This window comes from Gouania willdenowi, chromosome 1 (assembly GCF_900634775.1).
Source record: "Gouania willdenowi chromosome 1, fGouWil2.1, whole genome shotgun sequence".
NCBI lineage: Eukaryota > Metazoa > Chordata > Actinopteri > Blenniiformes > Gobiesocidae > Gouania > Gouania willdenowi.
In genome coordinates, this window is record NC_041044.1 from 27537939 (window position 1) to 27565639 (window position 27701).

Consider the following 27701-nt stretch of genomic DNA (forward strand, 5'->3'; position numbering starts at 1 on the left):
GACTGACAACAGTTAGTTTCAGTCATGTCTGTAACGCTAATGTTTCCACAGAGCCATGAAGCATCTGTTGTGGCTCTGCTGTGGTTAAAAACATTTGCTCACACTCTAATCTCCAAGCATTTAAAGCACAATTGTTGACGGTTCAAATAAACATGCAAACATCGCACCTCAAACCTCTGGTTGCTGACTTTTTTGCCTTTCTTGTTCCAGACAATCTTGGGCTGTGGTTCCCCTGCGGCCTGGCACACGAAGGACGCCACTCCCCCCTGCACTCCTGTTTGGTCTTCTGGAGTTCGTGTAAATTTGGGGGGTGCTGTAAAAAAAAAAAACACGTAACATTAATCCATGTTTCGCACACACATTTCCTCGTGGATTATTGTTTTCAAAATGCACTTAGGCACCAGAATACCAGCAAACATGTTGTAATGATCTTTGAAACAGAGTAGATAGCGTGATGGGTAAGTACAACAATGTTTTCAATGTGTAAACCAGGGGTTCTCAATCTACATTTTGCTACGGTTATTAAATCGCCACTCACTTTTTTTTCAGAATTCAACCAACAAAATTTTGTTTTTCAAAAAAAGCTGTTGAAAACACACATATATAATCTTTATCAAAACATAAATTTATATATTTTCCTGTGCAACATGCATTCCATAGCATGCTTGTAAAAAAACAAAACGTTTATTTCAAAATGAAAGACAAGTTCTCAACTGGTCTCACCCTGGAACCCACGTTTTGCCATGGTCATTAAATCGCCACCCACTTTTTTTTTTAAATTCAACCAACCAAATTTTAAAAATAGCTGTTGAAAACACATATATATAATCTTTTTTTTTAAAACATAAATCTATATATTTCCCTGTGCAACATTCATTCCACAGCATGCAAGTTTCTTTTAAAATAAAAGACAAGTCCAACATGATAGACATTAAGTATTTATTTATTTTTGACCAGCTGTCCGCGACCCACCCAGTATATGTCCACGACCCACTTTTGAGTCCAGACACACCAGTTGAGAATTGCTGGTGTAAACCGCTACTTGGTGTGAACAAATGTGAACAAACTTTTACTTTTAATGTGCTTGTTGCTGGTGTGAGTGTTTTGTGTGTGTGCATGTCCCTCTATGCTCCCGCCCACCCCCACCTTCTGTCCCAGTACCACCAAAGAAGCTTAATATTTCTGTGCCATAAAGGATTTATGAAGACTTACGACTGACATGACCACTAAAGCCCCTCGTTCCGGGGACGCCAACAATATCATAACCACAGCCTCCGCTGGATTGTGACATCACGACATCAATAAGATTCGGCACGTCAGTCACGGCACGTCACGATGAGCTCGCCTAATGGCATTCCAGCCAAACCAGAAAATCCCTACTTAAGGGCTTACCGCCAACCGCCCTGACAAAGGGAGAGAAATTGCTTTTTGCTGTTTAAAAGGAGAGAGGGAGAAAGACAGAAAAGCTAAGCTGTACAGAGAAGTATAGAAAGAGAGAGAGAGAGAGAGAGAGAGAGAGAGAAAGAGTGAGAGAGTGCATTGAAAGAGTGGAAAGAAGTGAACAGGAGAGCGAATGAGATAAAAGGGAAGAGTGAAAGAGACAGATGGAGAGCAGCGCAGGGGAGAGAAGATGAGCGGGAGGTGGATACGCAAGAGAAAGAGTGCGGGAGACATGGTGAGGGATTGAGCCAGATGTACCAGCAAACATAGTCAGAGAGCCCCGAGCCGCCCAATCACCTCGACACCTCAATCTGCTTCAATGGCTAAATAACAGCGTGTGTGTTTGTCTGTTTGAGTGTGTGAATCCACACTAGTGCTACTTTTCTTTAGCAAAACCAATGAACATGACACTAACAGGGGTCACTAACATGGCGCCCACTGGCACCGGGTGGCCCACATGGACCCTGTGAGGGGCCCCTCAGGAGCTCTAGTCACCAAGGAGCTCCATTTACAATCTTACTTTCTAAGGTTCAAACTCACAAAGATAAATACAAATGACAGATCTAGAATAGTACTTAATAGAGTGCTGCACCTGATCAAGTTTTTGTATTATATTACCAACCATGTGACAAATAAATAATAAAATAAAATAATTTGGTGCATGGGTTGTGGTATGTTATACATAATGTGATAAATAAAATATACTTTTAAAAACGGAAGGTTTTTAAAAGTATTTACAAACATTACATGTTATTTGATCAGTTCAAAGTTGTTTGTTAGTAGCTAGTAAAATAGGAAGAAGATAATTTTCTATGAAAATGAAATACTTGTATGAATTAGGAAAAATAAAGTGTTGCATGTTGAAACCAGTGGCGCACACTGTAGCTGTTCCCACTCAACGTTCTTGAAGCCAAAATACAGTGCTTAGGGGCGCTTCGATCTTGCAAATTTGGTGTCATTTGGAACCAGAGTCTGTGCAGTAGGGTCCGGCCGGAGGAGCCCTGGCAACATGCCCCGCCCATATAGCGTACTGCCCTGATGACTTACGCAAGCCCAGCTACGACAAGAACTTAAGTATCTTTCCCACTGGAAGGCTTGTTCATATCATAGAGGTTAGTACAAAACCACCATATATCTCAACTTAAATATCTAGTTAAATGGCGTCTACGCTTTCCTTCATGACGTATCTTTTATTGACAAAGAGAGCTACGCAAGATCCACGGCTGTCAATCATCATCATATATGATGTAAAATCCTGTTTTTCAAACTCAAATAACTTATTTAAAACACATTTCACAGAAAAATTAGCACTTGAGCACAATGTAGTGATAATAACTAATGATCACAGCAGAGTTTAGGTTTGGAAAAAAATCATGTGACGAGTATTTTAACTTTACAGTTTGACCCACATCCCATCTGTTATCATTGAGGAGGCGGGGTTTATGACCTATACTGCAATACTGCAGCCAGTCAGCAGGGGGAGCTCTAAAAATAAAAGCATCACTCCACTGGGGAGCTTGTCCCGTCCATTCTTTTTACGGTCTATGGTTGAAACATTTCCTTTCATTTTAAGTTATTGCTAGTCTTCCTTATTATCGTACCCTTTAATTAAAGTGAAACCGTAAGCTGATAGCTCTGCGGACTGTACAGTACCTACCTATGAAGTAGCTCACAGTTTCAGAAAGGTTGGTGACCCCTGCAGTAGAGTATCTCCATCCTTTCCATCTATTCTTCAATCATTATTATCCTTTTACTTCTTTTGTTGGTACGAAGAACTGAGAACTCTCTCTGAACTCTGAGGAAAACTATATAATCATTGTTTGTCGCTTTATTCTGCAAAGTTTATCAGTGCATGAATATATGCTAAGATAATGTGTGTGTGATATATGAGCTTGAGTGTGTGTTTCCACTATACACACACACACACAGAGAGAGAGAGAGAGAGAGAGAGAGAGAGAGAGAGACAGTAAAAGTACGAGGAAAATGAGAAAGAGGAAGAATGAGGAGCAGGAGAATCACTCTCTTAATCTTCTTGCTAATCTCTTCTCTACAAAACAAATGAAAAGCGTAAAGCCAGTGAGGCTATACTAAAAGGCATAGTGGATCCGTGCTCTTTATCTTTTCTTTCTCGTTCTGAGTTTCAGCGTGGAGAATCTGCCTAATTGTCTCATTGTCTAAAATTTGGCCTCCCACTCCTAATTCTGCTCGACTGAATCGCTACGCAGTCGCTCGGGTTTGCTCGCTCTTCATTTTCCTCCTTGCTACTTTTCCCCTCATCTTCCTCCATCTTGGGGGTGTTACATAAATCTTCCAGTGACACAGAGACTTTATGAAGGGGGTGGGGTGCACCCCGGTTGCTACAGACTTCCCCCTTCTTTCTCTCAATATTCCATTTCATTATAATTTCACTCTTTTCCTGATTTCCATCTTGTTCTCTGTGTTCCGCCACAGTCTGCTCTCAAAATTCAGGTTTTTTCTTGCCCCCCCCTATCAGGGAATCCTTGCTTCTGCTATATTTTGCCATAATCATTAGGTTTTTTTTTTTTAATCATGGTGCTTGGCTGGATTAGCCATTGATATTTAGGGCTTTATGCACTTAAACATTTCTAGTTGTTTCAGATGAGACCAAAGCTATTTGAGAATTTAAGGAGTAAGTGAGTGTGGGTGCTGAAGAAAATGTCCAGGTGTTATAAAAGCAGTCTCTTTTCTTCTCGAATTTAACACAGATGAAGGCAAAAAAAAAAAACATATTAAACGTGGCTGGAATTACAATAGGTCAATCCTCTGTTTCCTTTGCGTGCGCACGCACGCGTGTGTGTGCGTGTTCATGTGTGGTGTAGAAGGAAGGCCGACATAGAGGTCACTATATGTTGGAGTTTGATCCGCACAACAGATGGCTAGGATTACAAAGTCACATCCCTTCTCCGCATCACTTGCGAGTCAAAGTCTGAAGATGAGAAAGGATGTGTTTATTCATCAAGAGATCAAGATACAAAGAATGAGAAAAACAGTCCACAATGATTGGGTAAAAGAAACAATACATGAAAAGAATGGAAAAATTTTAAGTGCTGTTTTCTGCATTTTCTTTAAAAAAAATAAAAATAAAAAAATTATAAATTAGTCAAATAGTAGAAATAATAGAAATAGTCAAATAAAAAAACCACACACATGGAAAAACATAGGAATATACAGTGCCTGACATATGTTGTCCTAACCTAGAGCGATACACCAAGAGGGTTTGAGTGAACAGATGCTAGCACAAACCTTCAGGAAATAGGACTTGAAGATATCAAGTAATAAGTTCATGATGATAAGTAAGTAAATTAATGAATAAATAAATGCCAATATTGTGTAAAAACTGTCATCAGTACATACAGTAAAAAACACATCCTTAATGAGACAACAGATCAAAGGTTATTGTGGTGCCAACCCCCACCCCTGACCCCCTCACTGATCTATACTGATGCTAAATCCCTAGAAATGCCTATATACCAAATAATAATAAAATTAATAAAAAAGATGAATCTAAACAAAAAAAAAACCCAAACATATCTGTTAATTATAAGGGATGTCCCGATACAACTGTTTCATTTCCGATATGATACTAATATTGCAACCTTGCGTATCGGCCGATACCAATATTGATCCAATATCAATATATTTTATAGTGTGGAATGTTAGAAAAGGCTTGATCAAGTGATGTCACTCAAACAGAGATCAATGGTCAACAACAGTAGGTATGAGAAAAACTGACCCATTTATTATTAACCAATTGGTTAAATACATTTTACCCTTCAACACAATATCTACAGTATTCTACAATTGAATAAAATAAATTAAAAATAAATAAAAAAAAAAAAAAAAAAAAAACGGAACATCCGGAAATTTTAATCCAATATCAAATATGCGTTTTCAGCCTAATATCAGACCAATATCCAATATTGATATCGGATCAGGACACCCCTATTACTTATAATGCTAAATGTTGTTTTCTTTGCAGGGGGTTTCTGCTGTTCCTCATAGGATGATGATGTGAGATGACTATTGACATTCATAATCAAATCCATAAAATCAATCTGGTCGTTGTAAAGATGCTAAGTCATAATCCATGATTATTTGTGCATGTGTGAAGACACAAGTCAGTATCTGGTAGAATGTGGGTGCTGATGTTGACACTTTAAATTAGTAATATTCCGATAGAAATCTAGCTATACGGTATCTTATGTGGCTTTGGGATGAACTATGTAATGATTCCCTAAATGAGAGTTGAATTGTGGATTTAAGCCAATAAAAGGGACAGAGCCAGAGCCATGATCAGCCCTGAGAGCGGGTAGGCAGCTGGCCAGAACCATAACTTAAAACACATAAACATCAAACTTGCACATTAAGGGCAAATTATCAGTGGCGTGCTTTCATTCTGTAATTAAATTGGGTTGCTAAGGCCAATAAACACAGTGACAGTTATCATCCTTTCGCAAAATTAAGCAGTAAATGGACATGTTTTAACAAAGTGGACTATTTAAATGTGGAAAAATTTTAATTAGACGAAGACAAAACATTATACGATTTGGTTTAACATCATATAATTACTGTATCTATCATTCAGGTTTCCCAAAATATTAGCTGAGAGCAGAAATCAAAGTTTTCTACTTATCTAAAACAGCAAACCTTAAATGAACCTTTAGCGGATTCTGCTCTGCATTCATACAACAAAAATAAGCTTTACTGGTGGACTAGTGCGTTATTAAATGGACTTTAATTGCATACAGTAATGCATGTGTGATTAATGTAATATGACACTTGAACAGCACATTTGTGGCTGGGTCTGGCTAGAGTTGAGTTAACCATAGTTAATTTGTTAGAAACCCATAGATAGGATCTGTTTATATTCTTAGATCATTAGAGACACATGATCAACCCATAGGGAACACAACTTTACTGGGTCAGACTAAGCTTCCCATACAGACGAACAGAGGGTTTCCTCAGTGCTGGTCAAAGTGCATTAGTCACAGGCCAATGCGCAGCAACGTAGCGCTAAGCTAATGCTATCCAGACCTCTTTACAGATGAGTGCACCTGCTAAGCTAATGCTAAGCTAAGATAGTCAGAATCTGTTAGTCACAGTCGGGAGCACAGCTATGCTAGCTGCTAATAGTTTCAGTGCTGAGGGTCTGCGCAGCATATAAGCTGGTTTACCAGCTCCTCCACAGGAACCGCATTGCTCTCTTAAACACAAACCATGAGTGAGCATGGTCTGACATTAACGCACGACAATGGGGAACAGATGGAGGAAGCCCAAATGGTCACTTCAGATTGAGTATCACGGGATGCTTTGGATGCCGTGCCTGCGATTCTTATATAAAAGTACACAAATCAGAGTTTGAAGAAGCATATTCATTTGTGTACATTTTATATCCAAGTACTGTCATGATCTGTTAGCTTGTTTGGTAAAAAAAAACCCATTTTATTATGTGTTTGGGTCAAAAGTAGAGTGGCCAGATTTTTAAAACTCAAAACCGGTGTCACGTACTAAGTTTACCTCCGTGCTGAGATTATAACCCTAACCCTAACGTAATCCAATAAACAAATAAAACACGTGTCTGTTCACTTTGAAAACAAAAATAAACAGAAATGAATTCATTTTTTTTAACAAAAAAATCATTGTTCGGTAGTGCGCATATACAATCTCAGTACGATGTTAACTCAATACATGACACTTGGACAGTAATTTAACCAAAGAAGAACAACAAATTTTCAAAATAAACTATTTGCGTATGCTTTTATTTGTAATGAAAAAAGGTCACATAAACTACATTTAATTTTTCTTCCTTATGAATGAAATGTATTATTGCAACGGCTGAACCAAATTTAAAGTGGCCATCAGTCAAAAAAAAGCAACATTTTAAGGGAACACAAAATAGTTTTAAATAATAATAAAAAAAAAAACCTTTTTCTTTTTTTGTATGTTGAAGGAGAAAGCATGAGAGGAAGCGAACGTGTAATATTGTCAATGCCATCGACCAATCAACATTGAGCTACAAACGCTTTTTAATTTGGTTAATATTGCAAGCGCTACTATGGCAACTGTTGTGATTGACGGCTCACCGTCCACAGAGATCACATTTTTAAGCAATGCTGCTGCTTTCAGGGTCTTTTCTGTTGGCGGCAACAGACGTACAGTACATTACTTAAAAAACGGGACTGAGCTTGTAAAAAACCGGGACACATCGACCGAGACACAAGACGTACAGTAACTCTAAAAACCAGGACTGTCCCGGGTAAATTGGGACGTCTGGTCACCTTAGTCAAAACTTATAATCTCTCTTGTGCCCCTTAACAAGCACAAACAATAGCAATACAGGCAACTTGTATGAGTTGTCTGTATCCTTTAAAGCAGTAATTCTCAACTGGTGGGTCGGGACCTAAAAGTGGGTCTTGTACTCAGTGGGTCGTGGACAGCTGGTCAAAAATAAATAAATAAATACTTAATGTGTCTCATATTGGAAATTATTTGGAAAGAAACTTTTCTTTTGACAGGCATGTTGAGAAATGCATGTTGCTCAGGAAAATATAAAGATTTATGTTTTAAAAAATATTATACATGTGTGTGTTTTCAACAGCTATTTTTGAAAAACTATTTCATGGCCGTGGCAAATTTGGGGTCCCAGGGTGAGACCAGTTGACCAGTTGCTTTAGAGCATCCGATTCGGCCGGTTTGAGACAGAGAATTCATGATTTATTGTGTAAATTACTAAATGAGTTTTCCTTTATTTCCATCACATGTATGCAGTCATTTTTAATATTTTTTTTTCCCCAAATCTTGTAATTTCTTACAAACAATTCCACAAAATTCTTCTAAATTACACAAAAATTGATTACAAAATCAAGAATTTTTGAAGTGAAGATCCGGCAGGGACTGATATTAAAAACTACAGCACAGTTGATGCTAAACCTGTTCTTTTTCCATCCTAAAATTGGTGGCCCACTTGAGATTAATCTGCTCCATATTTGGCCCCTGAACTAAAAGTAGTTTGACATCCCTACGTTATAGTCACCCAACATGCAAAGATTGCCTTTATATACAAGTTATTTTGCGGAAGAAGAACTATAAATAATATTTTAAAAAATCCTACATTGCCGATAACATGCACAAAATCTTCATTTTCAGACTGTAGAGCTTCGTGGTGTCACACCAGATGTTCCCCGATCATTTGATTGTCTAAAAACTGTGCGGTAAACATCTCACCACGAGCATCCATCACAGCCCACACTGTTGACTCTGTGACATTTTGTAGTTTCGAGCTAATAATGTCCCCCAACACCGTGCCATTTACTCTCTCTTCCTGTTAGTCAGGACATGAAAAGCAATAAAAACACACAATCCATCGCGCAAATGACTTGCTTATCTTTCACACTCTTAACTAACCCAAAGGGCAAAAACCTATAACCTCTGTTGACACCGACACTTCATTTTATTCCATCGAATGCTGACGGGAACTCATTTATCAGCAGTGCGGGGCCCTGAAGCGTGCAAAGGAAGTGGATACTTACTCCTATCTTAATCGCTTGCCAACAATAACAGCTACACTATTAAATAAAACACATTTAAATACTAAACAAACAACTACATACACACAGGATATACTACATACCATTTTTAACAATGACAGGCATGTGAATATATGTTCTATTCCCTCTTAGATTCTGTGTCGGCAATCTACCAAAGTATGGGAATCTTTAAAAAAATGAAATAAACTTTTATAAATCATGTCACATGTGCTGAAGATCAAACAGCATCACCCTTTAAATAACCAGTTATTACATAAAATATTAATAAAGTCATACACACTTAAGAAAATAAAAACATATATAGGAAATAAGCTGTCATGAAGAAAAGTGAGTACAAATGAAAATATGCAAAAATTGAAACACCAAAAATAGGTCAGCTATGCTTTTTTAATATGGCTTTTGCATTTTAAAGCCGATCACATCCCTGATTTGATAACTTATACAGATGCATAATGGCATTTTTCAAAATCAGAACAGTGGCTGACAGGTGCGTTGCTCAAAGGGCAGCACAACAGTAATATATATTTAATACACAAAAGATTATCTGAAAACCATCAATACGGTTAACCTCGAATAACTCATCTGTCTTAACAGCATTAAAGATGGAAATCTAGCAGCGCTGTGTGAAATTTGACAATACATTGAGAAAAATGCAATGTACACAATCTGATGCATGATGAAACAGTCACTTTAGACAGAACCTTACACCATTTTTTCTTCGTTTGATAAACTGCACGGTTGCAACTCAACAATGCTGCTCCTGCTTAAATCAGGTACATATCAGTCGCAATTGTTATCTTTCCATTAAAACTGCGGGAGGACGAATGACAGGTTGTTGTGTTTGGGGCAAAAAAAAGGGTCAGCAAAAAAAAAAGAACCCCATCTCCTGCCTCCTGCACCGCTCTTCATCACCCTGAATGACACCCACAGAGATGCATTTTTTTTACTTCACACAGGGCAAATCTCGCTGCGTACATGGAGCAGTGGCCTAGTTTGTGACAGGATCAGGGTATTACTCTTAATCCACCAGATAGATGTCATACACGCGCGCGCACAAACTCTTTGAGAAACAAAAATGGTGGTAAGAGAGTGAAAAAAGGTAGCTGAAGGGGGGGAAAAAACATGGATTTCTACATGCAAAGCTCAGCGCTCTACTTGCACTATTTATGTCCGTGCATCTGTGCAGAATGCACATCTGGTGAAGTCGTGCAAAGTTTCTATCATTACACGTGGGATATTATTCCATTTGATTGCATCTTGATACCATATTTGACCGCTGTGTGTGCGTGGATGTAAACTGTGCACCGAACATGAGCTTTGATATTTTTTAATAATACTGTGTTTGGGGTTTTTTTCTGAGTTGGGTTTGGGTAAAAGATGCAGATTTTTTAACTTAATACTTAACTAATTTAGCACATTCAACATTCAAATCTCAGAGACCTGATACTGATATTTAAAGAAGCATGAGATACAAATATTAATAAAATAATAAAACAGGACCAAAATAATTCATATTTACAGACTTTAAAAATCGGCACTACTGGATAAATTTGAGGACAATCAGAGGCTATGACGTGAATGGGCTGCAGCAAATACCATTCATGTATTAATATCATAATATAATAATATAATTCATTTAAAACCCAGCTAAAAAAATGGGTTTCGAGTAATCAGAACTACAATCATCAGCCTTGATAGTCATGAGTTATCTTGCATTTTATCTTATATTTATTATTTATATTTAAAATATGTATTATTTATTGAAACTGAATCGTACACTTTTAGTAAGGTGATTTATAAAGTTTTATAAATGTTTTTATGCTGTTTTAGAATGTGACATTTTTTATTGTACGAATGTGTTTGTTGATGATTTTAAATGTTTTTTTTTTGCCGACTTTAATGTTCGTATAGATTTTAAGCCGTTGAATGTTTTCTGTGGCACGTTTTTATCATGTAAAGCACATTGAGTTGCCTTGTATATGAAATGCGCTTTTTTTTTTTGCCCTGCCTAATGAGGATAGATTTTGTTTTCAGGGTGACTTTTAACAGCTGTCCATTAGGCTAACTCTGGTACATTTACTGTAATGTTTATGAATGTACATTGTCTCATGTAAACAAACAAATAAATAAATAAATAAATAATTCCTGCAACTGTAACACACACCTCTGCTATCATCTCTGGTTCAATTTACCGTCTTTGCATGCATACAACAAATTCTACCAAAGAGGTACTGTGAAAACTGTCCTTTACTGTCACTGTTCCAATAGGTTTAATGGAAACAATTTAATTTTGGTAAATAATAAACAACCGTTAGAGAGTTAAAGAGGGTCCTTAGTATTCTGTGTACCCTGGGCGTTAAAATCAGGCAAAATTTGAGGGATGAGTTATTGTACAAATATCTATTCTTTAATAATAAAGTACAAAGAAAACAATAGTGGATATGCTATACATCCTCATGAATAAATGGAAAATTAATATGTGAAGTTCTGTATTATAAATAAACAAGCTTACAGACATTAGGCTTTAAAACGTAAATCTTTTGACATATAGTATAGTACTATTCAAGCTCCGATCGAATGTGTCAAATTACAATATATTTGAAAACGTCTCCTCATTAACAGTTAAAAATGTTATCTGCACTGTGTGTTAAATCTGCTGACTGACGGAGTATGTGCTAATTGTGAAACGCGCTAATAGTGTTGGGTTAAAAAGACCTGACAGGGACACCCACAGTGCATGACCAAATTCACAAGCAAGAGAGAAACGATCTGATTCCTCCCATGTGGTTTGTCTTATCTTTGAACTGAGATTGACAAAAACAGCTTGTTAAACGTGCACGTACTGTACACACTTCCACATATGCACACACAGTCTGACACAAACATAAGGGTGTCAAGTTCAATGCTGCATGTAGGGCTGGGCGATATATCGAATATACTCGATATATCGCAGCTTGTAGTCTGTGCGGTGTTGAAAATGACCATACCGTTAAACTCGCGGACTTTTTTTTTTTTTTTTTTTTTAAATATCTTAGTGGCATTATGCACAAAAGGTGCACTTAAATTTAGTGTTGTTTTGAAATGTCATCTTAATGACAACATGCACAAAAGGGCACTATTTGTTTTAAAATATTGTAGTGGCATTATGTACAAAAAGTGCACTTTAATTTTGTGTGTTGAAATGCCATGTGAGTTGCATCCTGCACTAATGTCTTGTTTTGAAATGTCTCTGTGACAATTTTGCACAGAACGTGCACTTTCTGTTGACAATTTTATGTTTGAGCCACTCACTGTTTAATAAATACAGTTATGTCAACTTTGACTTAGTTGTGATATCCCCTTTTTTGCATGAAAGTTTAAAATTGGCATATATTAATGCAGTATGATCAAGAATGTTTTAATGTAGATATATAGAATCATCATACTGGTGTGATTTTGTGCATCAAAGTGTTAATTCAAGGGTAATGCAAAATATCGAGATATATATCGTGTATCGTGACATGGCCTAAAAATATCGCGGCATTTATAAAAGGCCATATCGCCCAGCCCTAGCTGCATGTATGGAATATGTTATATAGCTCTGTATGTAACACACCAAATGTCCTCATAACATACTTATTTTGTTGACTAAAAATTTTCGTCATAGTTTTTGTCGACTACATATTTTTCAGTGACAATAAGATTATGAAAAATTATTATTAAAAAAAAAAAAATAAAAAAATACATGTCAACAATAACAATATTAAAACCTATTGATATTTTTGTTAACGAATAAAAACAAAACTATGATGTTCACACGGGACGAAATCCAATAACCAGGAAGTTTCTTTTGTTGTGTGGAAGGCGGGACAAGTCAGGAAGTGATCCAATAGGGAGTAAGCTGATTGCGTCTGCAAACATAAGATGGCTTATGAGGTCGTACGCATTAATCAAAAATCTGCCTGTGTGTATTTACAAACATTAATAGCATCCAATATCAGGTTGATCAATGGTAACTGAATGTTTAAAAAATGCATAAACTCCTATGCTTCATATTTCAGTCTACTATATCTGTAAAAGATTTAGTCGACTAAAATCCTAGTGTCATTTAGCTGCCTAAAACTAGACCAGTGTTTCTCAAATGGGGGTACGCGATGGCACTACAGGGGGTCCTTGAGAGAGAGAGAGAGAATAGAGAGAGAGAGAGAGTAACAAATAAAGTGCCCCACACCAGGTGTGAGTTAGGCGGAAATTATAAAAACTATAAAAATAAATTTATTTTTTCAGGAGCCACTAAATCAGTGTTTTTCAACCTTAGGGTCGGGACCCTATGTGGGGGCGCCTGAAATTCTTTTTTATTATTATTATTATTATTATTATTATTATTATTATTATTAATAATAATAATAATAATAAAACAACACACAATCTTAAACAACTGTATGTCTTTACTTTCACTTTGTGAAATATAAATGCAGTTTAAAAAAAAAAAAAAAGCCGTGAAAAAAAAAAGAAATAAAAGACAAATCTGAGCTCAAACATGATCAAAACTAATTCTATGGGTGTCGCCAGAAATTCTTCATATCAAAATGGGGTCACGATCCAAAAAAGGTTGGGAACCACTGAACTAAAAAGTGTTTCTTTCCACTTATTTACAAATATAAGATTCTTTAAAATGTCATTTCCATCCTTATGCTCTATAGTTGTTGTGAAATAATTTTCTAAGCAAAATGTTGTAGTTGGATAAAGGGGGTACTTGGATTCAGAAATACGGGGTACTTGAGCCATAAATAAGAACAACTGAACGAGACAATAACTGAAATAGTCGTGATGACTAAACTTTGACCAAAACTAAATCAAAATTAACACTGACGTCATCAAAGTTTTTCATTTGTAAGTGTAGCGTGTGGGGTAAAAAGTGGAAAAACTCACATTCAGCATCAGCGAGAAAGAGGAAGCTGAGGAGGAGTAGACCTGGACTGGCGCAGTGCATCATGGGATATGTCGACACATGCATGCTGTATCCACCGTGAGCTTAGTGTGTCACTGCACAACAGGACGATAGAAACAGGCTTTCACAACCTGCAGAGAGAAGAGGAAGACAGAAATCAATACAACCATTTAAAAAGGTCAAAATACAAGAGTTTGTGACTTTTTTACGCAGGAAAAATTCATTCTCATGTATGAACAAAAGCACACATGTACTGTACGCACACATGTACTGTACGCACACATGTACAAACACTAGCTTAAAGCTAGGGTAGGCGATTTTCTCCAGATACACTCATTAAGTTTTTGGTTGAAATTGTCTTTATGTCCTGATACAGATTAAGATCTGAATGTGTGCTGAATGTGTTCTGAAAAAGGAACTAAGAAAATCTGTCAACTGTAGCAGCTGTAAATCTGTAATAACCTTTTTTTTTAGCCAATCACGTCTCCCTGCTCGTTCTCGATCCCTCGCATGCACGAGCTCACACTGAAAGTGCATCACCGCTGGCAAAGTTAAAACAGAGTATTTGGTCACGTTTTTTAACATTTATAATGGTAAATTGTATTGTTTACTTACTGCTGAATGAGAAATGAGAATGTCTTTTCTACGCAATAAAAGCGATGAGCTGAGCACCTCTACTGCAGCAGCTGTGCGCATGCATGTGAGTGCGTAAAGGCGGAGCCGTCGGGGAGGCTACATGCTAGCTTTTGAAAATCGCCTACCCTACCTTTAAAACGTGCGCTTTGCCTTCACCCCATTCACCTCAATTATGCAGCTGTCTTTTCCTGTTCACGCTTCATTAGGACACCCGCTCATTAACACCCACTGCCGCAGGTGCGTTTGCATATCTGATGATGTGCATGTGTCAGACAGTGTGAGGTCACTAAGTGGTTGTCCAATCACGTCAGGAATTAATACAGTGAATTTATCCCCAAATCATCCCACGATCTTTCAGCTTTTTAATTAAATTTCAGATTGATGATGAATCTTGATGAAGTAAATAGTTTTAATATGGAGTGGTGGAAAGATCTGGGAGAAGTGACTGATGATGGATGATGGGAAGATTGAAGCGGGAGGAGACTGACTGCTGTTATCTGCTGGCTGTGTTGTACGAAGTGTTGGACGGACACAGTGCCACGTCTATATCCCATCATCCTTAGCTCACTTCCTTCAGTTGACTCCTTATCTTCGTCACAAACTTCACTGTTTTTTTTTTTTTTACTGCCAGCTCTCATTATTATTATCATATTTTTGCCATGAATTTCCCCATCAGCTCACTTTTTCTTTCTTTTTTCTTTTCTTCCAATTTCTAGTACAACCTTCTTACTCTGACTTCTATCAGTTCAATTTCTATGTCTGTGTCTGTATCTGTCTCCTGCCGTCTGTGGCATCTGGTGTTAGTGTTTGGCATTAGAAGAGACAGGCGTCAGTCTGTGTGTCAGGAATATCACAGATAATGACACACTGAGACATGGCAGATCACTGCTGCTGTCCACAATCTGACGGTGATAAATGAGAGAAACTGGAAGTCATAAGATCCAGAAGAGACAGATGCGTGGACCGGGCGCTTCACGCACGACAAGCTATTTCATAATATCTGTTTCATAGATAAAGCCTCTGCAGTTCCTACACTATGATGATTAACATTGACAGCGGGCACATGTAAAAAGTAGTGCATAAATGCACGTGTGCATGCTTGCAACTGTGCAGCTCGGTGTTGCACGGACATGTTAGCGGTTCAGTGCATGTGTTTGTGCGCATTCCAAAACTGGACAGATTCATCAGCAGCGGCTGCAGCAGCAGTCTTAATCCCCTCCACTCCTGAACAAGCCATCTGATTAAAAAAAAGACAAGGAGGGGTGGGGGTGAAGAACACCAGGGACTGTGGGCTCTTAGCCTCCCTGCAGCATATGTAGCCAGCAACTAAACCCACTCTGGATTTTCCACTTAGTTTGGCCCAAAACAATTGCTTTAGGATAACCTAGATCTCTCCCTACACAAATGAAGTCCTCTGCTCTGATTTACACTACTACAGTAGATTACTGGGACTCAGCAACGCCGTTTAAAAAGATCAAGTAAATTTGTTAACTACAAAGTGAGATGTACTATATTTATTGTTGATGTGGAGTATTATTCAATAAAGCTGCAATATGTAGAATCGTGAGGCGCTCAACGCTCCTCCCTCCTCTCCTGAAAAACTCAACGGTCTTCTTGGAGACGCTTGCTTACAAATGTAGGGACTTTATCTTGTGTTACTGGAGGGTTTTCTGATGTTTTAGAGACATGAACGCACGTATACACTCACTGCTGTGAGGACAGTAATAGGGTCAGAGCTGCTCCACACACACAAGCAGCCAAGCTCAGCTGATCAGAGCAGACACACTCCACACTGCAAATTAATTGTGTCTGTTCTTTGTCTCCACCTTGGATAATGTTTCTCTAATGCTGTGTTCACACCGGATGCATAACAAAATGTTGGTACGTCCAGATTACATACAAAGTCAATGGATAGACGGTGCGGCGCTGCGGTCCGATCCGCGCGTCAAGAGTGCTGGCCGTGTGAGCGCGCTCCTGATTTTTTGTCACATTCACACATTCGCAAAAATTGCTAATATTTAACTCCTGTTGAAAGCCAATCAGTCTTTGTTGACATCAACACGGACACCGGTCTGTTCACCCATTCAACCATGGAGTAGAAGCTGTGTGTGACCACCTGGAGCTGTATGGTGCTGCCTCTAGAACCGGGACCATACTAGGAAGGATTTGGCATGGAGGAGAATCAGCGAGGAGGTGGTAGTAGCAGGTAAAAGTTCTCTCTGTAGTTTTCATCTTTGAAAGTCGGCACTGAGCTAGGATAGCATTAGCCACTAATCACACTGGCTTTTTTCACTGATGGTTTATGTTTATGAGAAGAGAAAAAGGAGCGCAGCTCCTCGTTTCAGAAGGCAATGAAACTCACCGAGTTGGATGTGTTGCTGGTGGGCGGTGATTCGCTTCAAACGCGCACATGAAGCGAATGGGGACATTTTTTTGATCCTGCGAAACCTACAGAACGTTTTGTGTGGCAGACGTGTCCGATGCCGCAGAAGATGCATTCGGTGTGAATGCAGCACTAGACTTACAAGCTATTTATCCCGTCCGTTATCATTCTCTCTCTGACTTGGGGCAGATTGCGCACAGACTGAAAGCGGATTGCGCGCAGTCTGCCACACACCTCTGCGGACTCTATTCCTCCTGAACTTGTATGTGCCTTTATTCTGTTGCTTCTCCACCTCAGTCTGCCTTTTTCCTCTTGCTTTATCGTGTAACCACTGTAGCAAAAGCCATGCTAGAGACTTCAGCTGGAATATAATATCATGGGACAGTCACTACTCTCAGATCGGGACACGCTCCTGTATTTCTAAAGCTCATTTCCAGAGCCAGGAGAAGAAGAGATTAACTGTCCACTCAGAACACTTCGGATTAAAATATGCTCATAGATGGTAATAGATTTTTGACCAAATTACACCAAAAATAAATTATAGGTTTTATTGTTTCTTTTTGACATACTACTGTATAATTATATAACCTGATACTAAATATCCTTATATCCAATAGCCCTTATATTAATTATCCATATACCAAATATATCCTTACATAAAATAGTTCAAATAGGTCACTTTTTTGGGGCCTATTTTCTCAGACAGTGTTTCTCAAATGGGGGTAAGCAATGCCACTACAGGGGGTACTTGAAAATAAAAAAAAAACTATGGAAAAAAAATTATTCAGATGCCAATAAATCAGTGTTTTTCAACCTTGGTGTCAGGACCCCATGTGGGTTCATGTGTTGGTTTTTCAGTGCACATAAGATCTTAATTTCTGTCAGGACATAAAGACAATTTCAACCAAAAACTTAAAAAGTGTATCAGGAGAAAATCGCCTACCCTAACTTTAATTATTATTGTTCTTGTTTTATGCTTAAAACAACACACAATCTCGTATTTCTATACATTCACTTTGTGAAATATAAATCTAGTTAAACTAAAATGCAGTAAAAAAAAAAAAAAAAAATCCAATGATCCAAAAAAGGTTGGGAACCACTGCACTAAATACTGTTTATTTCCACTTATTTAAAAAATGAGATCCTAAACAGTTAGGACAAGGACAAGGACAAAACGTTTAAAAACATCTGATTTGGACCCTATCTAATGAACGAAAACAAGCTGTACGTAAGCGACGAGGCCAGTCAGATTAGATAAGCTAAGCCCCGGGTACAGTTCGATTATCACTAAAGACAGTTTTGACACCAAGTACAAAATTCTATGAAATATGAACATAAAAAGTCTGCCTTGTCTCCTAATACTTATATTTACCACATGCAACAAATAAATCATAATTAATAAAAAGCGCGCACACCTTAGACCCCAATCATAAATAATAACTGACAAATCAGTAATCTTCTATGCCATTTTTATTGCTTTGAATCAGCAGTGAATGTCAATTTTACTGATTATTTGACTTCTAAATGTAAAGCCTTCTAATTAAAGACTAATGCTAGATATAAACTTATTAGCATTAGTAACATATTGACCCTTAATTAGTCATTATTAAGTACTTATTAATGCCTTATTCTGCATGGCCTTATTATATATATATATATATATATATATATATATACAATCAGTAAGCCGGTAACAAAGAGTTTTCCCTCAATATCACGTATTAGTAGTAAGTAAGGAAGATGTTGTATATGAATTATAATCTCAATATGCTAGGGTACCCTAACCATAACCCTAATGCTAATAAACAACTCATTAATGGTTAATCGGTGTTCCCTCATATAAAGTGTTACCAAAATCTGTAATCAAACGATTGATTCATCAATTCAAGCAAAGCAAAGTCTCAGGTTTGAACGACGACAGTCATTTCACTTGATTCTAATAATAAATGTTTTTGGAATTTAAATGAATATTCACTTGGAAAAAAGGTTGAAGTTCTAAAAACTAGTTTCTAATGTGTACATTAAAAACTTTGCACACCAAGCTGCTTTATCAAAAATCTGTAGAATGTTAGTTAGTCTGCATTAATGACGTGCAATTTGTTTTTAAATTGCACCATTCCTTAGCACAGCAATCTAGCTTGGACGCTTTATAAGCAATGTGCAAATCTGTGTGTGTGTGTGTGTGTGTGTGTGTGTGTGTGTGTGTGTGTGTGTGTGCGTGGCCAATAATCACTCCAGCTGGTTTGGTGTCACTGAAGACGCCTGCATTATTTAGTATCTCACTCCATGGCATGTTAATTATAGAGCTAAGATAACGCATAGGTATATAAGAGGTGCTTGTGTTGGAGGGGAGATGGAGTGATGGACGATAGAGTGAGAAATGTGAGGTAGATGTGTGAAGGGAGCAGAAGTGAAAGGGAGTAAACAGACGAAAGCACAGATATTGAAATAAAAGTGTAGAGGGAGAGAGAAGATGGCCTGAACGAAAGACACACACACACACACACACACACACACACACACACACACACACACACACACAGTCAGGTAGTCACCTGATTGTAATCTGCCCGGCTTTTGTTGCTGGTATTACCGAGGGCTGAACAGAAAGCCTTCCTTATTGACTCTGAGTCTCTGCTGCTGCTGCTGAGGATCACAGTCACTTCTCAGCCATTCACTCACATTACATTTTTGGGTGTTTTTTTTTTTTTTTTTTTGGTGCAGGATGGATAGAAAGTTGCAATAGGAAAGGTAATCTAACAGTGCTGATATAACATTAAACATTTACCCTATTTTTCGGACTATAAGGCGCACCGGATTATAAGGCGCACTATCAATGTATGGGTCTGACCGGGTCTATCTTCATACATAAGGCGCACCGGACTATAAGGCGCACCGGTTTGTTATTATTATTATTATTATTAAGGCTCATTAAGCGAAACAAAATAGTCAGATAAGTCAAACTTTATTCAACTCATTAACAATAACTCAACATTGTTCAGGTTTAACACATAAAATACAGAACAATACACTCACTTTTTCAGTTCAGTATGTTGAAGCACAGTACTGGTACATATCACTCCACGAGGCGTCTAACTACGGTAGCCCTGAAGCACCAAAAATCCATCAAGTGGTGCAGCTTCATAGTTTACCAAAGTTGTACTAAAACATTTTGACAAATTAATTTCATACATAAGGCGCACCTGATTATAAGGCGCACTGTCGTTTTTTTTGAGAAAATGAAAGGATTGTAAGTGTGCCTTATAGTCCGAAAAATACGGTAAGCTAGACAGCAGCTCCATAATATTCAGAAACCAGCTAACAGGGTCAGTAGAACGTTCTACTTCATTTGAAGGCCACATTTATTGCATTTAACTATTTAATGCATGGGAGTCAAATTCAAATACAGACTAGTTTCATCTTAAGTGGCCCGCAGATTTTAGACAGGAAAACAAGTAATTTTCAACATTATTGTGCCATAGTTTGCACTTCCACATAGGCCTGGGCAATATATGGAGATTTCTATTTTGGCGATATAGAAAAATACAATATCGTCTATCGATATGTTTTTATTTTTTATCTTATTTTGTATTAAAACGCTCATTTTAGGAGTTCCTGCTTTCTCTACTTCTCAGTTAGATGTATGGCTGAGTGCGTCCCAACCCAGACCTTCCCCCTAAACAAGCCTGACTACAGAACTCACTCACACGTGCTGTCCCTAGACTAAAAAAAAAAAAAAAAACATATTGTAAAGTTGTTTTTTAATAAATGTGTCTGTGTGGGATTTGGCATCAGCAAATTTAATCCAGAATTTGTTTTCTGGTAAGACTTTATGGAGGGTTTTTTGTGATTATTATTATTTCAAGAGAAAAAGAGGCAAAAAAGAAAAGAAAAAAATAGGAAAAAAGAGGGAAAAATAAGAAAATAAGAGAAAAACGTGAATGAAAAAAGAGGGGGGAATAAAATAAAACAAAACGCCATTTGGAGAAAAAATATCGAAATATGAGTTTTGGTTTATATCCCCCAGCCCTACTTCCACATATAAATGATATAAAGTATGTAAGGAACCAACAATAACTAAAACAAAAATACAAGAAAACAATTAAAGCCTGAAGAGTGGACAGCTGGAAGGGATACTGAGAAAAAAAGAGACAGACAGAATACACACCCCAAAAATCACAATTTAAGGCCCCACTGAGAAGAATAGTAAAGGTTCTGATTTGATTTTAAAATCCCTAACTTAAACTACCAAATGCAGTTAGACATACTAATTACCTTATTCTATTTGCCTTGCTGAAACTGAGGCTGACTGACAGAAACATTGATGAAGAGAACATTTATATTAGTTGCACCATCGCCCTGAAGCAGAAACATGATCAACCCAGTGTGGAAAACAAGCTTTGTGTCCTCTGTAATCAATAGCATTGAGTTTAAGACAGGATGTCGACTTAGAACATACATACAGTACATGGCAGGATTATAATCTAATGTTCTCAGGAGGTTTCACATACTCATATTTTTAATATGCATGAAATCTGTCAGCTTATTCTGTTTCCAGTGGCAGCACTGGGTGAGGCACAATTTCTAAAACTGCTTTTGAAAACGTACGGTAACTTTTTTGGTCTCAGCTGGGATTTTAACTGCAACACATGTATTATCCAGTGAACGAATCTTTCAGCAGATAAAATACCAAATGAACTGAAGATCCATCCATCCATCCATCCATCCTTCCATCCATCCTCCCATCCATAATCAAGACACCTTAGCACAGTGTTTCCCAACTTTTTCTGTCATATGTGCCCACATTACTCAATTAGTACCTATTTTTATTAGGCCGGACTACCAGACTCAAAACGCCACTCACTTTGTTCTTCTTCTTGTTCTTCTTCTCATTGTGTACACTAGTTAAAATCGCTCCTCTGTTATTTGTGAACGAATCGGGCTAAAATTTTGTTAGGTATAATCTATGGATGTGTACGCAACGACACTCGGAGCCCGATTTTCGGATTGGGGCCCAGGGGCGCCTAAAATTACGAGTCTAATATTACGACGGTTGGTGGTACCAAATCATTGGCACGTACCAATATATAAATGGGGTCCATTACCCCGTACGTGTCATGGGGGCGCCAGGGGGCCTCAGGGAGCCCCATTTTTCAAATGATTACTCCTCCGTTAGTACTCATTAGATCGGAATGCAGTTTGGTATGAATACTCTATGAATTAATATGATGAGATGCTCGGAGCCATTTTTTTTAAAAATGGCCTGGGGGTTCACCCCCATTTCCGGTAATTTCTTAATTAAATTTATGGGAACATAGTCGTGTGATATATCGTTTCATAGGCAATTCAATGTAGATTACAATTATGCCTTGCACAATTTGATTAGGGGCCCAAGAGGCATTTTCCATTAAAGTCGTTTTCTCATTTATTTGAGTCAAATATTGCGACAGTCGGTGGTACCAAATTATTGACACATACCATTACTCCGTATATGCCATGGGGGCCCCATTTTTCAAATGACTACTCCGCCGTTAATGCTCGTTGAATCAGGCTGTAATTTGACATGGACATTATATGAGCAGTTGTCAAGAGCCTATGGGAGACCTTTTTTACGCAGTGGAACCGATTCATTTGACTGAATTCTCGGGATCGCGGTACGTTCTATTCGGTGCGGAGACGTTCCGCGGGCCTGGACGTAGTTCATCTGAACTTGTTTCATTTACATGTTGGTGTCCGAACTCTCTCTGATTTAGAAAAGATTTTTGGTCATTTCCAGTAAGTACAGGCATGCCTTCCCCCTTGACATTGTACAACAAAATATCAAAGATGCATTAATAAAACTAATTTTTCCTATATATTTTATAATAAGAAATATATTAGCTTAAATATTTGGTAGTTTGATCATTTTTAACTTATTAGGATGGCTTTTGTAGGAAGATTCTAAATGAACGATTGCACTATAAAGGCTTTTACGTCAAATAAAATGAAATGAAAATGTTTTCAGGGTCATATTCTGTGATTCTTGGGTCGGGGGAATCAATTTTGTTGTGGCTTCCACTGATGATGAAAGTTGCCTATCCGTGAGTGTTATGAACCAATGAGATGAATGAGCAGATATTAGTGTGAGACAGAGCCTCAAAAACTCTTCTAAGTCATTTGAGTCAGCTTTCAGGACACAGACAGAGACAAGAAATCAATAAGACAAACTGAGAGGAGAGGAATGGAAAATGTGATTGATTGAGATAAGGATTTGAGCTGTCTGCTTGTACTCGACTTAACACTTCCCCTTCAAACGCTGTCCTTTTCCTCTCCCAAAAGCAATTTCCACCGTACTTCATTTTTTTATTGCTCTGGTCCAACTTAAAATATGTCTTTATTCTCTCCCTTCAGTTTTCAGAAGGCCAAAACAAAATATTGTTTCTCCTGTTGTATTCCCTGTGTGATTTGACTGGAATGACAAGCGATTCTCCATCCAGGACAAACATAGGCAACTTTCGTCACAGTGGGGGCCACAAAAATGTGATTGTCTGGTCCGAGGGCCACATCAGCATCAGCATTTAGAATAATGAGCAATCTGATGAAAACAGGAAAGAACAAAGGGTTTGTTTCTGTTGTCATTTTGTACAAATTTCTCTTATTTTGTGCTGTTTTTTAAAATTAATTTTGTGTATTGTAGTTTTTTTGATGTTATTTTGCAGGGTTATTTTATTGTAAGTTTGTATATATTTCTCTTTTTTTATGTCATTTTGTATGTTTTCTTCTCATTCTGTGTGTTTGTTGTTGGCTTTCTTGTGTTTTTTGGAGACTTTTTGTGTATTTTTGTGGTCGTCTTGTGTGTTTTGTGAGTCATTTTGCTCATTTTTATTGGCAGTTTGGACTCATTTTTGTGTATTTCTCTGTCCAATCTTCTGTCATTTTGTGTATTTTTGTAGTCTAAATGTGTCTTTTCTGTCATTTTGTATTCTTGCTCTTGTTTGTTGTATTTTTCTGACATTTCATTTTTGGAGTCACTATACGTATGCATTTACTTAGGGGGGCCGCGCAAAAATAGACTGAGGGCCACATGCTAGTTACCCATTTCTGATCGCTGAGATAATATTTAGAATTTTTGTTTGAATTTCTCAAATATTATTAACTATTTATATAGACTGCTCAATGAGAGTCTATATAATGAATCTAATGTTTCATTAAATATGCTTAAGCAGGTTTTCTAATAAAGAAGCATGTCCATTTTCCATAGCATGCATCATAGCATAATGGACTGAAAACAATAAAGATGAAAATCCACATTTTTTGGAAGTCATGAGCCAGCTTGGATGGATAAGATTGAACAGAATGAATCACCTTTTTCATTGTTAGTCTTGACGTAACAGATGAGGACAAGTAAAAGACAAAACAATTGCATTCATGTTTGTCAGCAGCTGTAAAGCTGATAAACCCACTGTGTCTTGTTCTGGCATTGGCACACACAAGTACCAACTTCACAAGCTGTCTGTGAACCGTTGCCTGCGAGCAGGAGATTAGATCATATAAATAGTCATTAGAGTATAGATGTTCCTCTACAGCCTAGGTTCCCAAAGTGGGGTACGGGTACCCCCAGGGGTACGCAAATTGTCATAGGGGCAACATGAATAAATCATTAAACTATCCCTAAATTTATATTCCAGTTTCCAATTTTTATTTATTATTCAGAATAATAAATAAAAATTGGAAACGAGAATATAAAAATCGACCAGCAGTCAGGAGCCTCCATGCATTGCCACAAATTACACATTAGCCAATGAAAAACTACCAATGGCTACAGATTATTATTCTTTTTTTATAATTATTATTATTATATATTGTTCCTCAACAGGATAGGTAAAATTTAGAGACAAATTTTACTGTAGAGCTACATTGTATATGACATTACATCAGTGGTTCACACCTTTTTTGGGTCATGACCCCATTTTAATATCACACATTTTTGGCGTTTCCAGAGACTTTTCTTCTTTCTTTCTAGAATTAGCTTTTGATAATGTTTGTTGTTGCCAGGATTAGTGCAAAAAGTGACAATATGCACCAGCTCAGATATTTTTATTCTGCATTTTATTTGAACTAGATTTATATTTGAGAAAGTCAAAGTATAGAATACAGTTGTATAAGGTTTTTTTGTGTGTGATGTGAAAATTTGAAAAAGAACAATAATTAATAAATGTTTACTCATTAATTTATTTATTTATTATAAACTATTAGACATTTCAGGAGACCGCAATTGAATTCCAAGTGACCCCACATAGGGGTCACGACCCCAAGCTTGAAAAACACTGCATTTCATTATTCTGTTCTTTAAGTGTGCAGGAGTAGGGGATACACGGCTTCAGGTTAAATGTCTCAAGGGGTAGGAGACTGTGAACAGTTTGGGAACCACTGCTCTACAGTAAGTCACATAAAAGTACAGCACTTCGTGGGCAACCATTCATTTCACTTCCTTCTGGCAAAAAGAAAAAGGAGAATGACATAAACGGGCATAATTTTGTCAACATGTAAGTCTGTTAGTGGAGGCGGTTCCAGTTTTTGGAGTTTGATTGTACACTTTCCAAAGTTACACCCTGGAAAAGGACGAAAACTGCAATAAGCAGACTACTGATTCATTGCCAATCGAAGAGTTAATTCAGCTGTGACTAAAGGGGCCTCTATTAGGCCATATCTGGCATCCATCCATGATATTGAGGGACCAATGGAGGGTAGGAAACTGTGAGGAGCACAGTGAAGTTGAGTGGATTAGCAAGAGCAAAAGGGGGAGTGACAACATGTAATTACCTATTTATTCAGCCTTTAGTGGAAAGCTCATTGAAGGCTAATTGAGCGATGCGTTAGTGAGAAGAAAAGGCAGTAAAAATATCCACATGGCTGCAGACCGAGACGTGAGGGGAGGAAGTACGAAGGTGCAACATGAGGACCAGGACCAGGTCTAAGCTGTTATCACGTCTTAATAACAAACCAGGACGAAATCAAATAAATTCATCAAATTTATCTAACAAAAGACCTGTTCAATTTTAACCTGTGATAAAACAGACTAGAATACCATGTGCAAAATGCAGCAGTTTTCATTCACAAGATCCAAAACACAAATATTTACATTTTGATCATCTTATTAAGTCCCTCAAAATAAAACAGGACCCTCCATAAACAGGTCCTTTACACCCTTTTGGGTCCTCACCTACAAGCTGAGAACAAATAAATTAAAGTAAGGAAAAGTGGCAAAGAAAATGTAAGGATTGATATCTACGATATCATGAAGCTTAATTTTGAACAACCTATGCAAACAATTATGTAGAAATGTTACTTACATTTTACCTTTGGAATTATTTATCTAAGGTTGTTTAATCAATGTTTTAATATTTAATCAGTCCTCATGCTTTAACTTGTTACTTTATCCATCCATACATCTTTTATGACTTCTTTTCCGGCCTAGGGTCAATGTGTTGCTGGAGCCTTCTGCTGAGAGGAATAGTGAAGGTATACATAAAGGCTGGCAGTCCGTCAGTTGTCTTCAATCATTCCTAGTCAGTAATCTACCAAATACAGGCATCAGGTTAGTACTAAGAGATGTAAATCAGTGTTTCCTCTATCCACTTTATTTCTTGCCTTCATGGTCCTTCGTGCTATCTGCGGTAGGGGCTTCAATCATTTAACTGAGTTGTTATCTGTGCTTAACAAGATGCATACTTACACTAATCTTCTTTTTTCAAGTGATCTGGGATAAAAACATAATGATAATCTGAAAACAACAGCCTGTACGCCTCATACACTTTCACATGAGTATATTCTATTCTGCCTGTAGGAAGATATCCAAAAATAACACTTTATTTACTCATTGTAATGGCAGCGCAACCACAGACAGCTAAAGTATGAACATGGACGATCAGGATCTAAAGTCAGTCCCAAAGCTATAGGCGGAGTTTGAGATTCTTGCCAGGGGGGCCAGCAAAACATAAAAAAATGCAAATTAAATATGTAGAACAATCATTCGTTCATTTGTTTTTCATTATGTAACAAAAACATAAAAAATGAAAAAAAAAAACAGTCATTATTTGATATTTGTTTCCAAAAGCAAAAATGAAATAACAGAAAACGATTTGTTTTTCAAATTTAAGCTCTTTTGCTTCGGTACAGAAAACAAAAAACGAAAAATGAACACTTTTATTCGTTTTCTCCATTACCGATTGGACAAAGTATGAGACCCGGAAGTGAAGTGTTACATATTCCGCGATATCTTTAGCTCTGCAACACTCCGAAATGTCCGTGAGGGGGTTCTGTGCCCAACACCAGCTAAAGCTGAAGGGCACGTTTCGGATGCACAGTTGGAAGCAGCGTATGCCCAAAGCCAACATCATTACTGGTTTCTGTCTTCTAGCCATGCTTGACTGCTTTTGAGTTCAATGAAGGAAAATATTTGTTTTTTCTGTCAGTCTTACAATATGAAACAAAACCTCAGGGGAACATTTTCTCAAACACTTCTTCTCAGTTGGCGACTCAGCCTTAAATGGTAGAACAATCGTCTGCACTCAGAAGTTTAGGAAAAAGGTAGATAAAGATAATAGGGTAGATAGGGTAATCCAGTAATAAAATTCCAATGAACAAAAACTATTTTGATGCAAGGCAAAATACTTCTTCCTTCTGTATGTACATCATTGCACTTTCATGTCCGTTGACTTCAGCCAAGATACTATGTTATTTACAGTCGTACAATTTACAGTAG

General features: G+C 37.5%; 1 protein-coding gene across 35 annotated transcripts in view; it reads right to left on the reverse strand.

Annotated features, from left to right (window-relative positions):
- ptprdb (protein tyrosine phosphatase receptor type Db) overlaps positions 1–27701 on the reverse strand; it is a 222565-nt gene that overhangs the window by 70426 nt on the left and 124438 nt on the right. For all 35 annotated transcript variants that reach the window (XM_028450464.1, XM_028450408.1, XM_028450368.1 and 32 more), the window contains 2 exons: positions 13920–14069; positions 168–313 (listed from right to left, as the gene is read on the reverse strand). In XM_028450464.1, the coding sequence (XP_028306265.1) occupies positions 168–313; positions 13920–14004 (231 nt within the window). In that variant the 5' untranslated portion in view covers positions 14005–14069. The remainder of the gene's footprint in view (positions 1–167; positions 314–13919; positions 14070–27701) is intronic.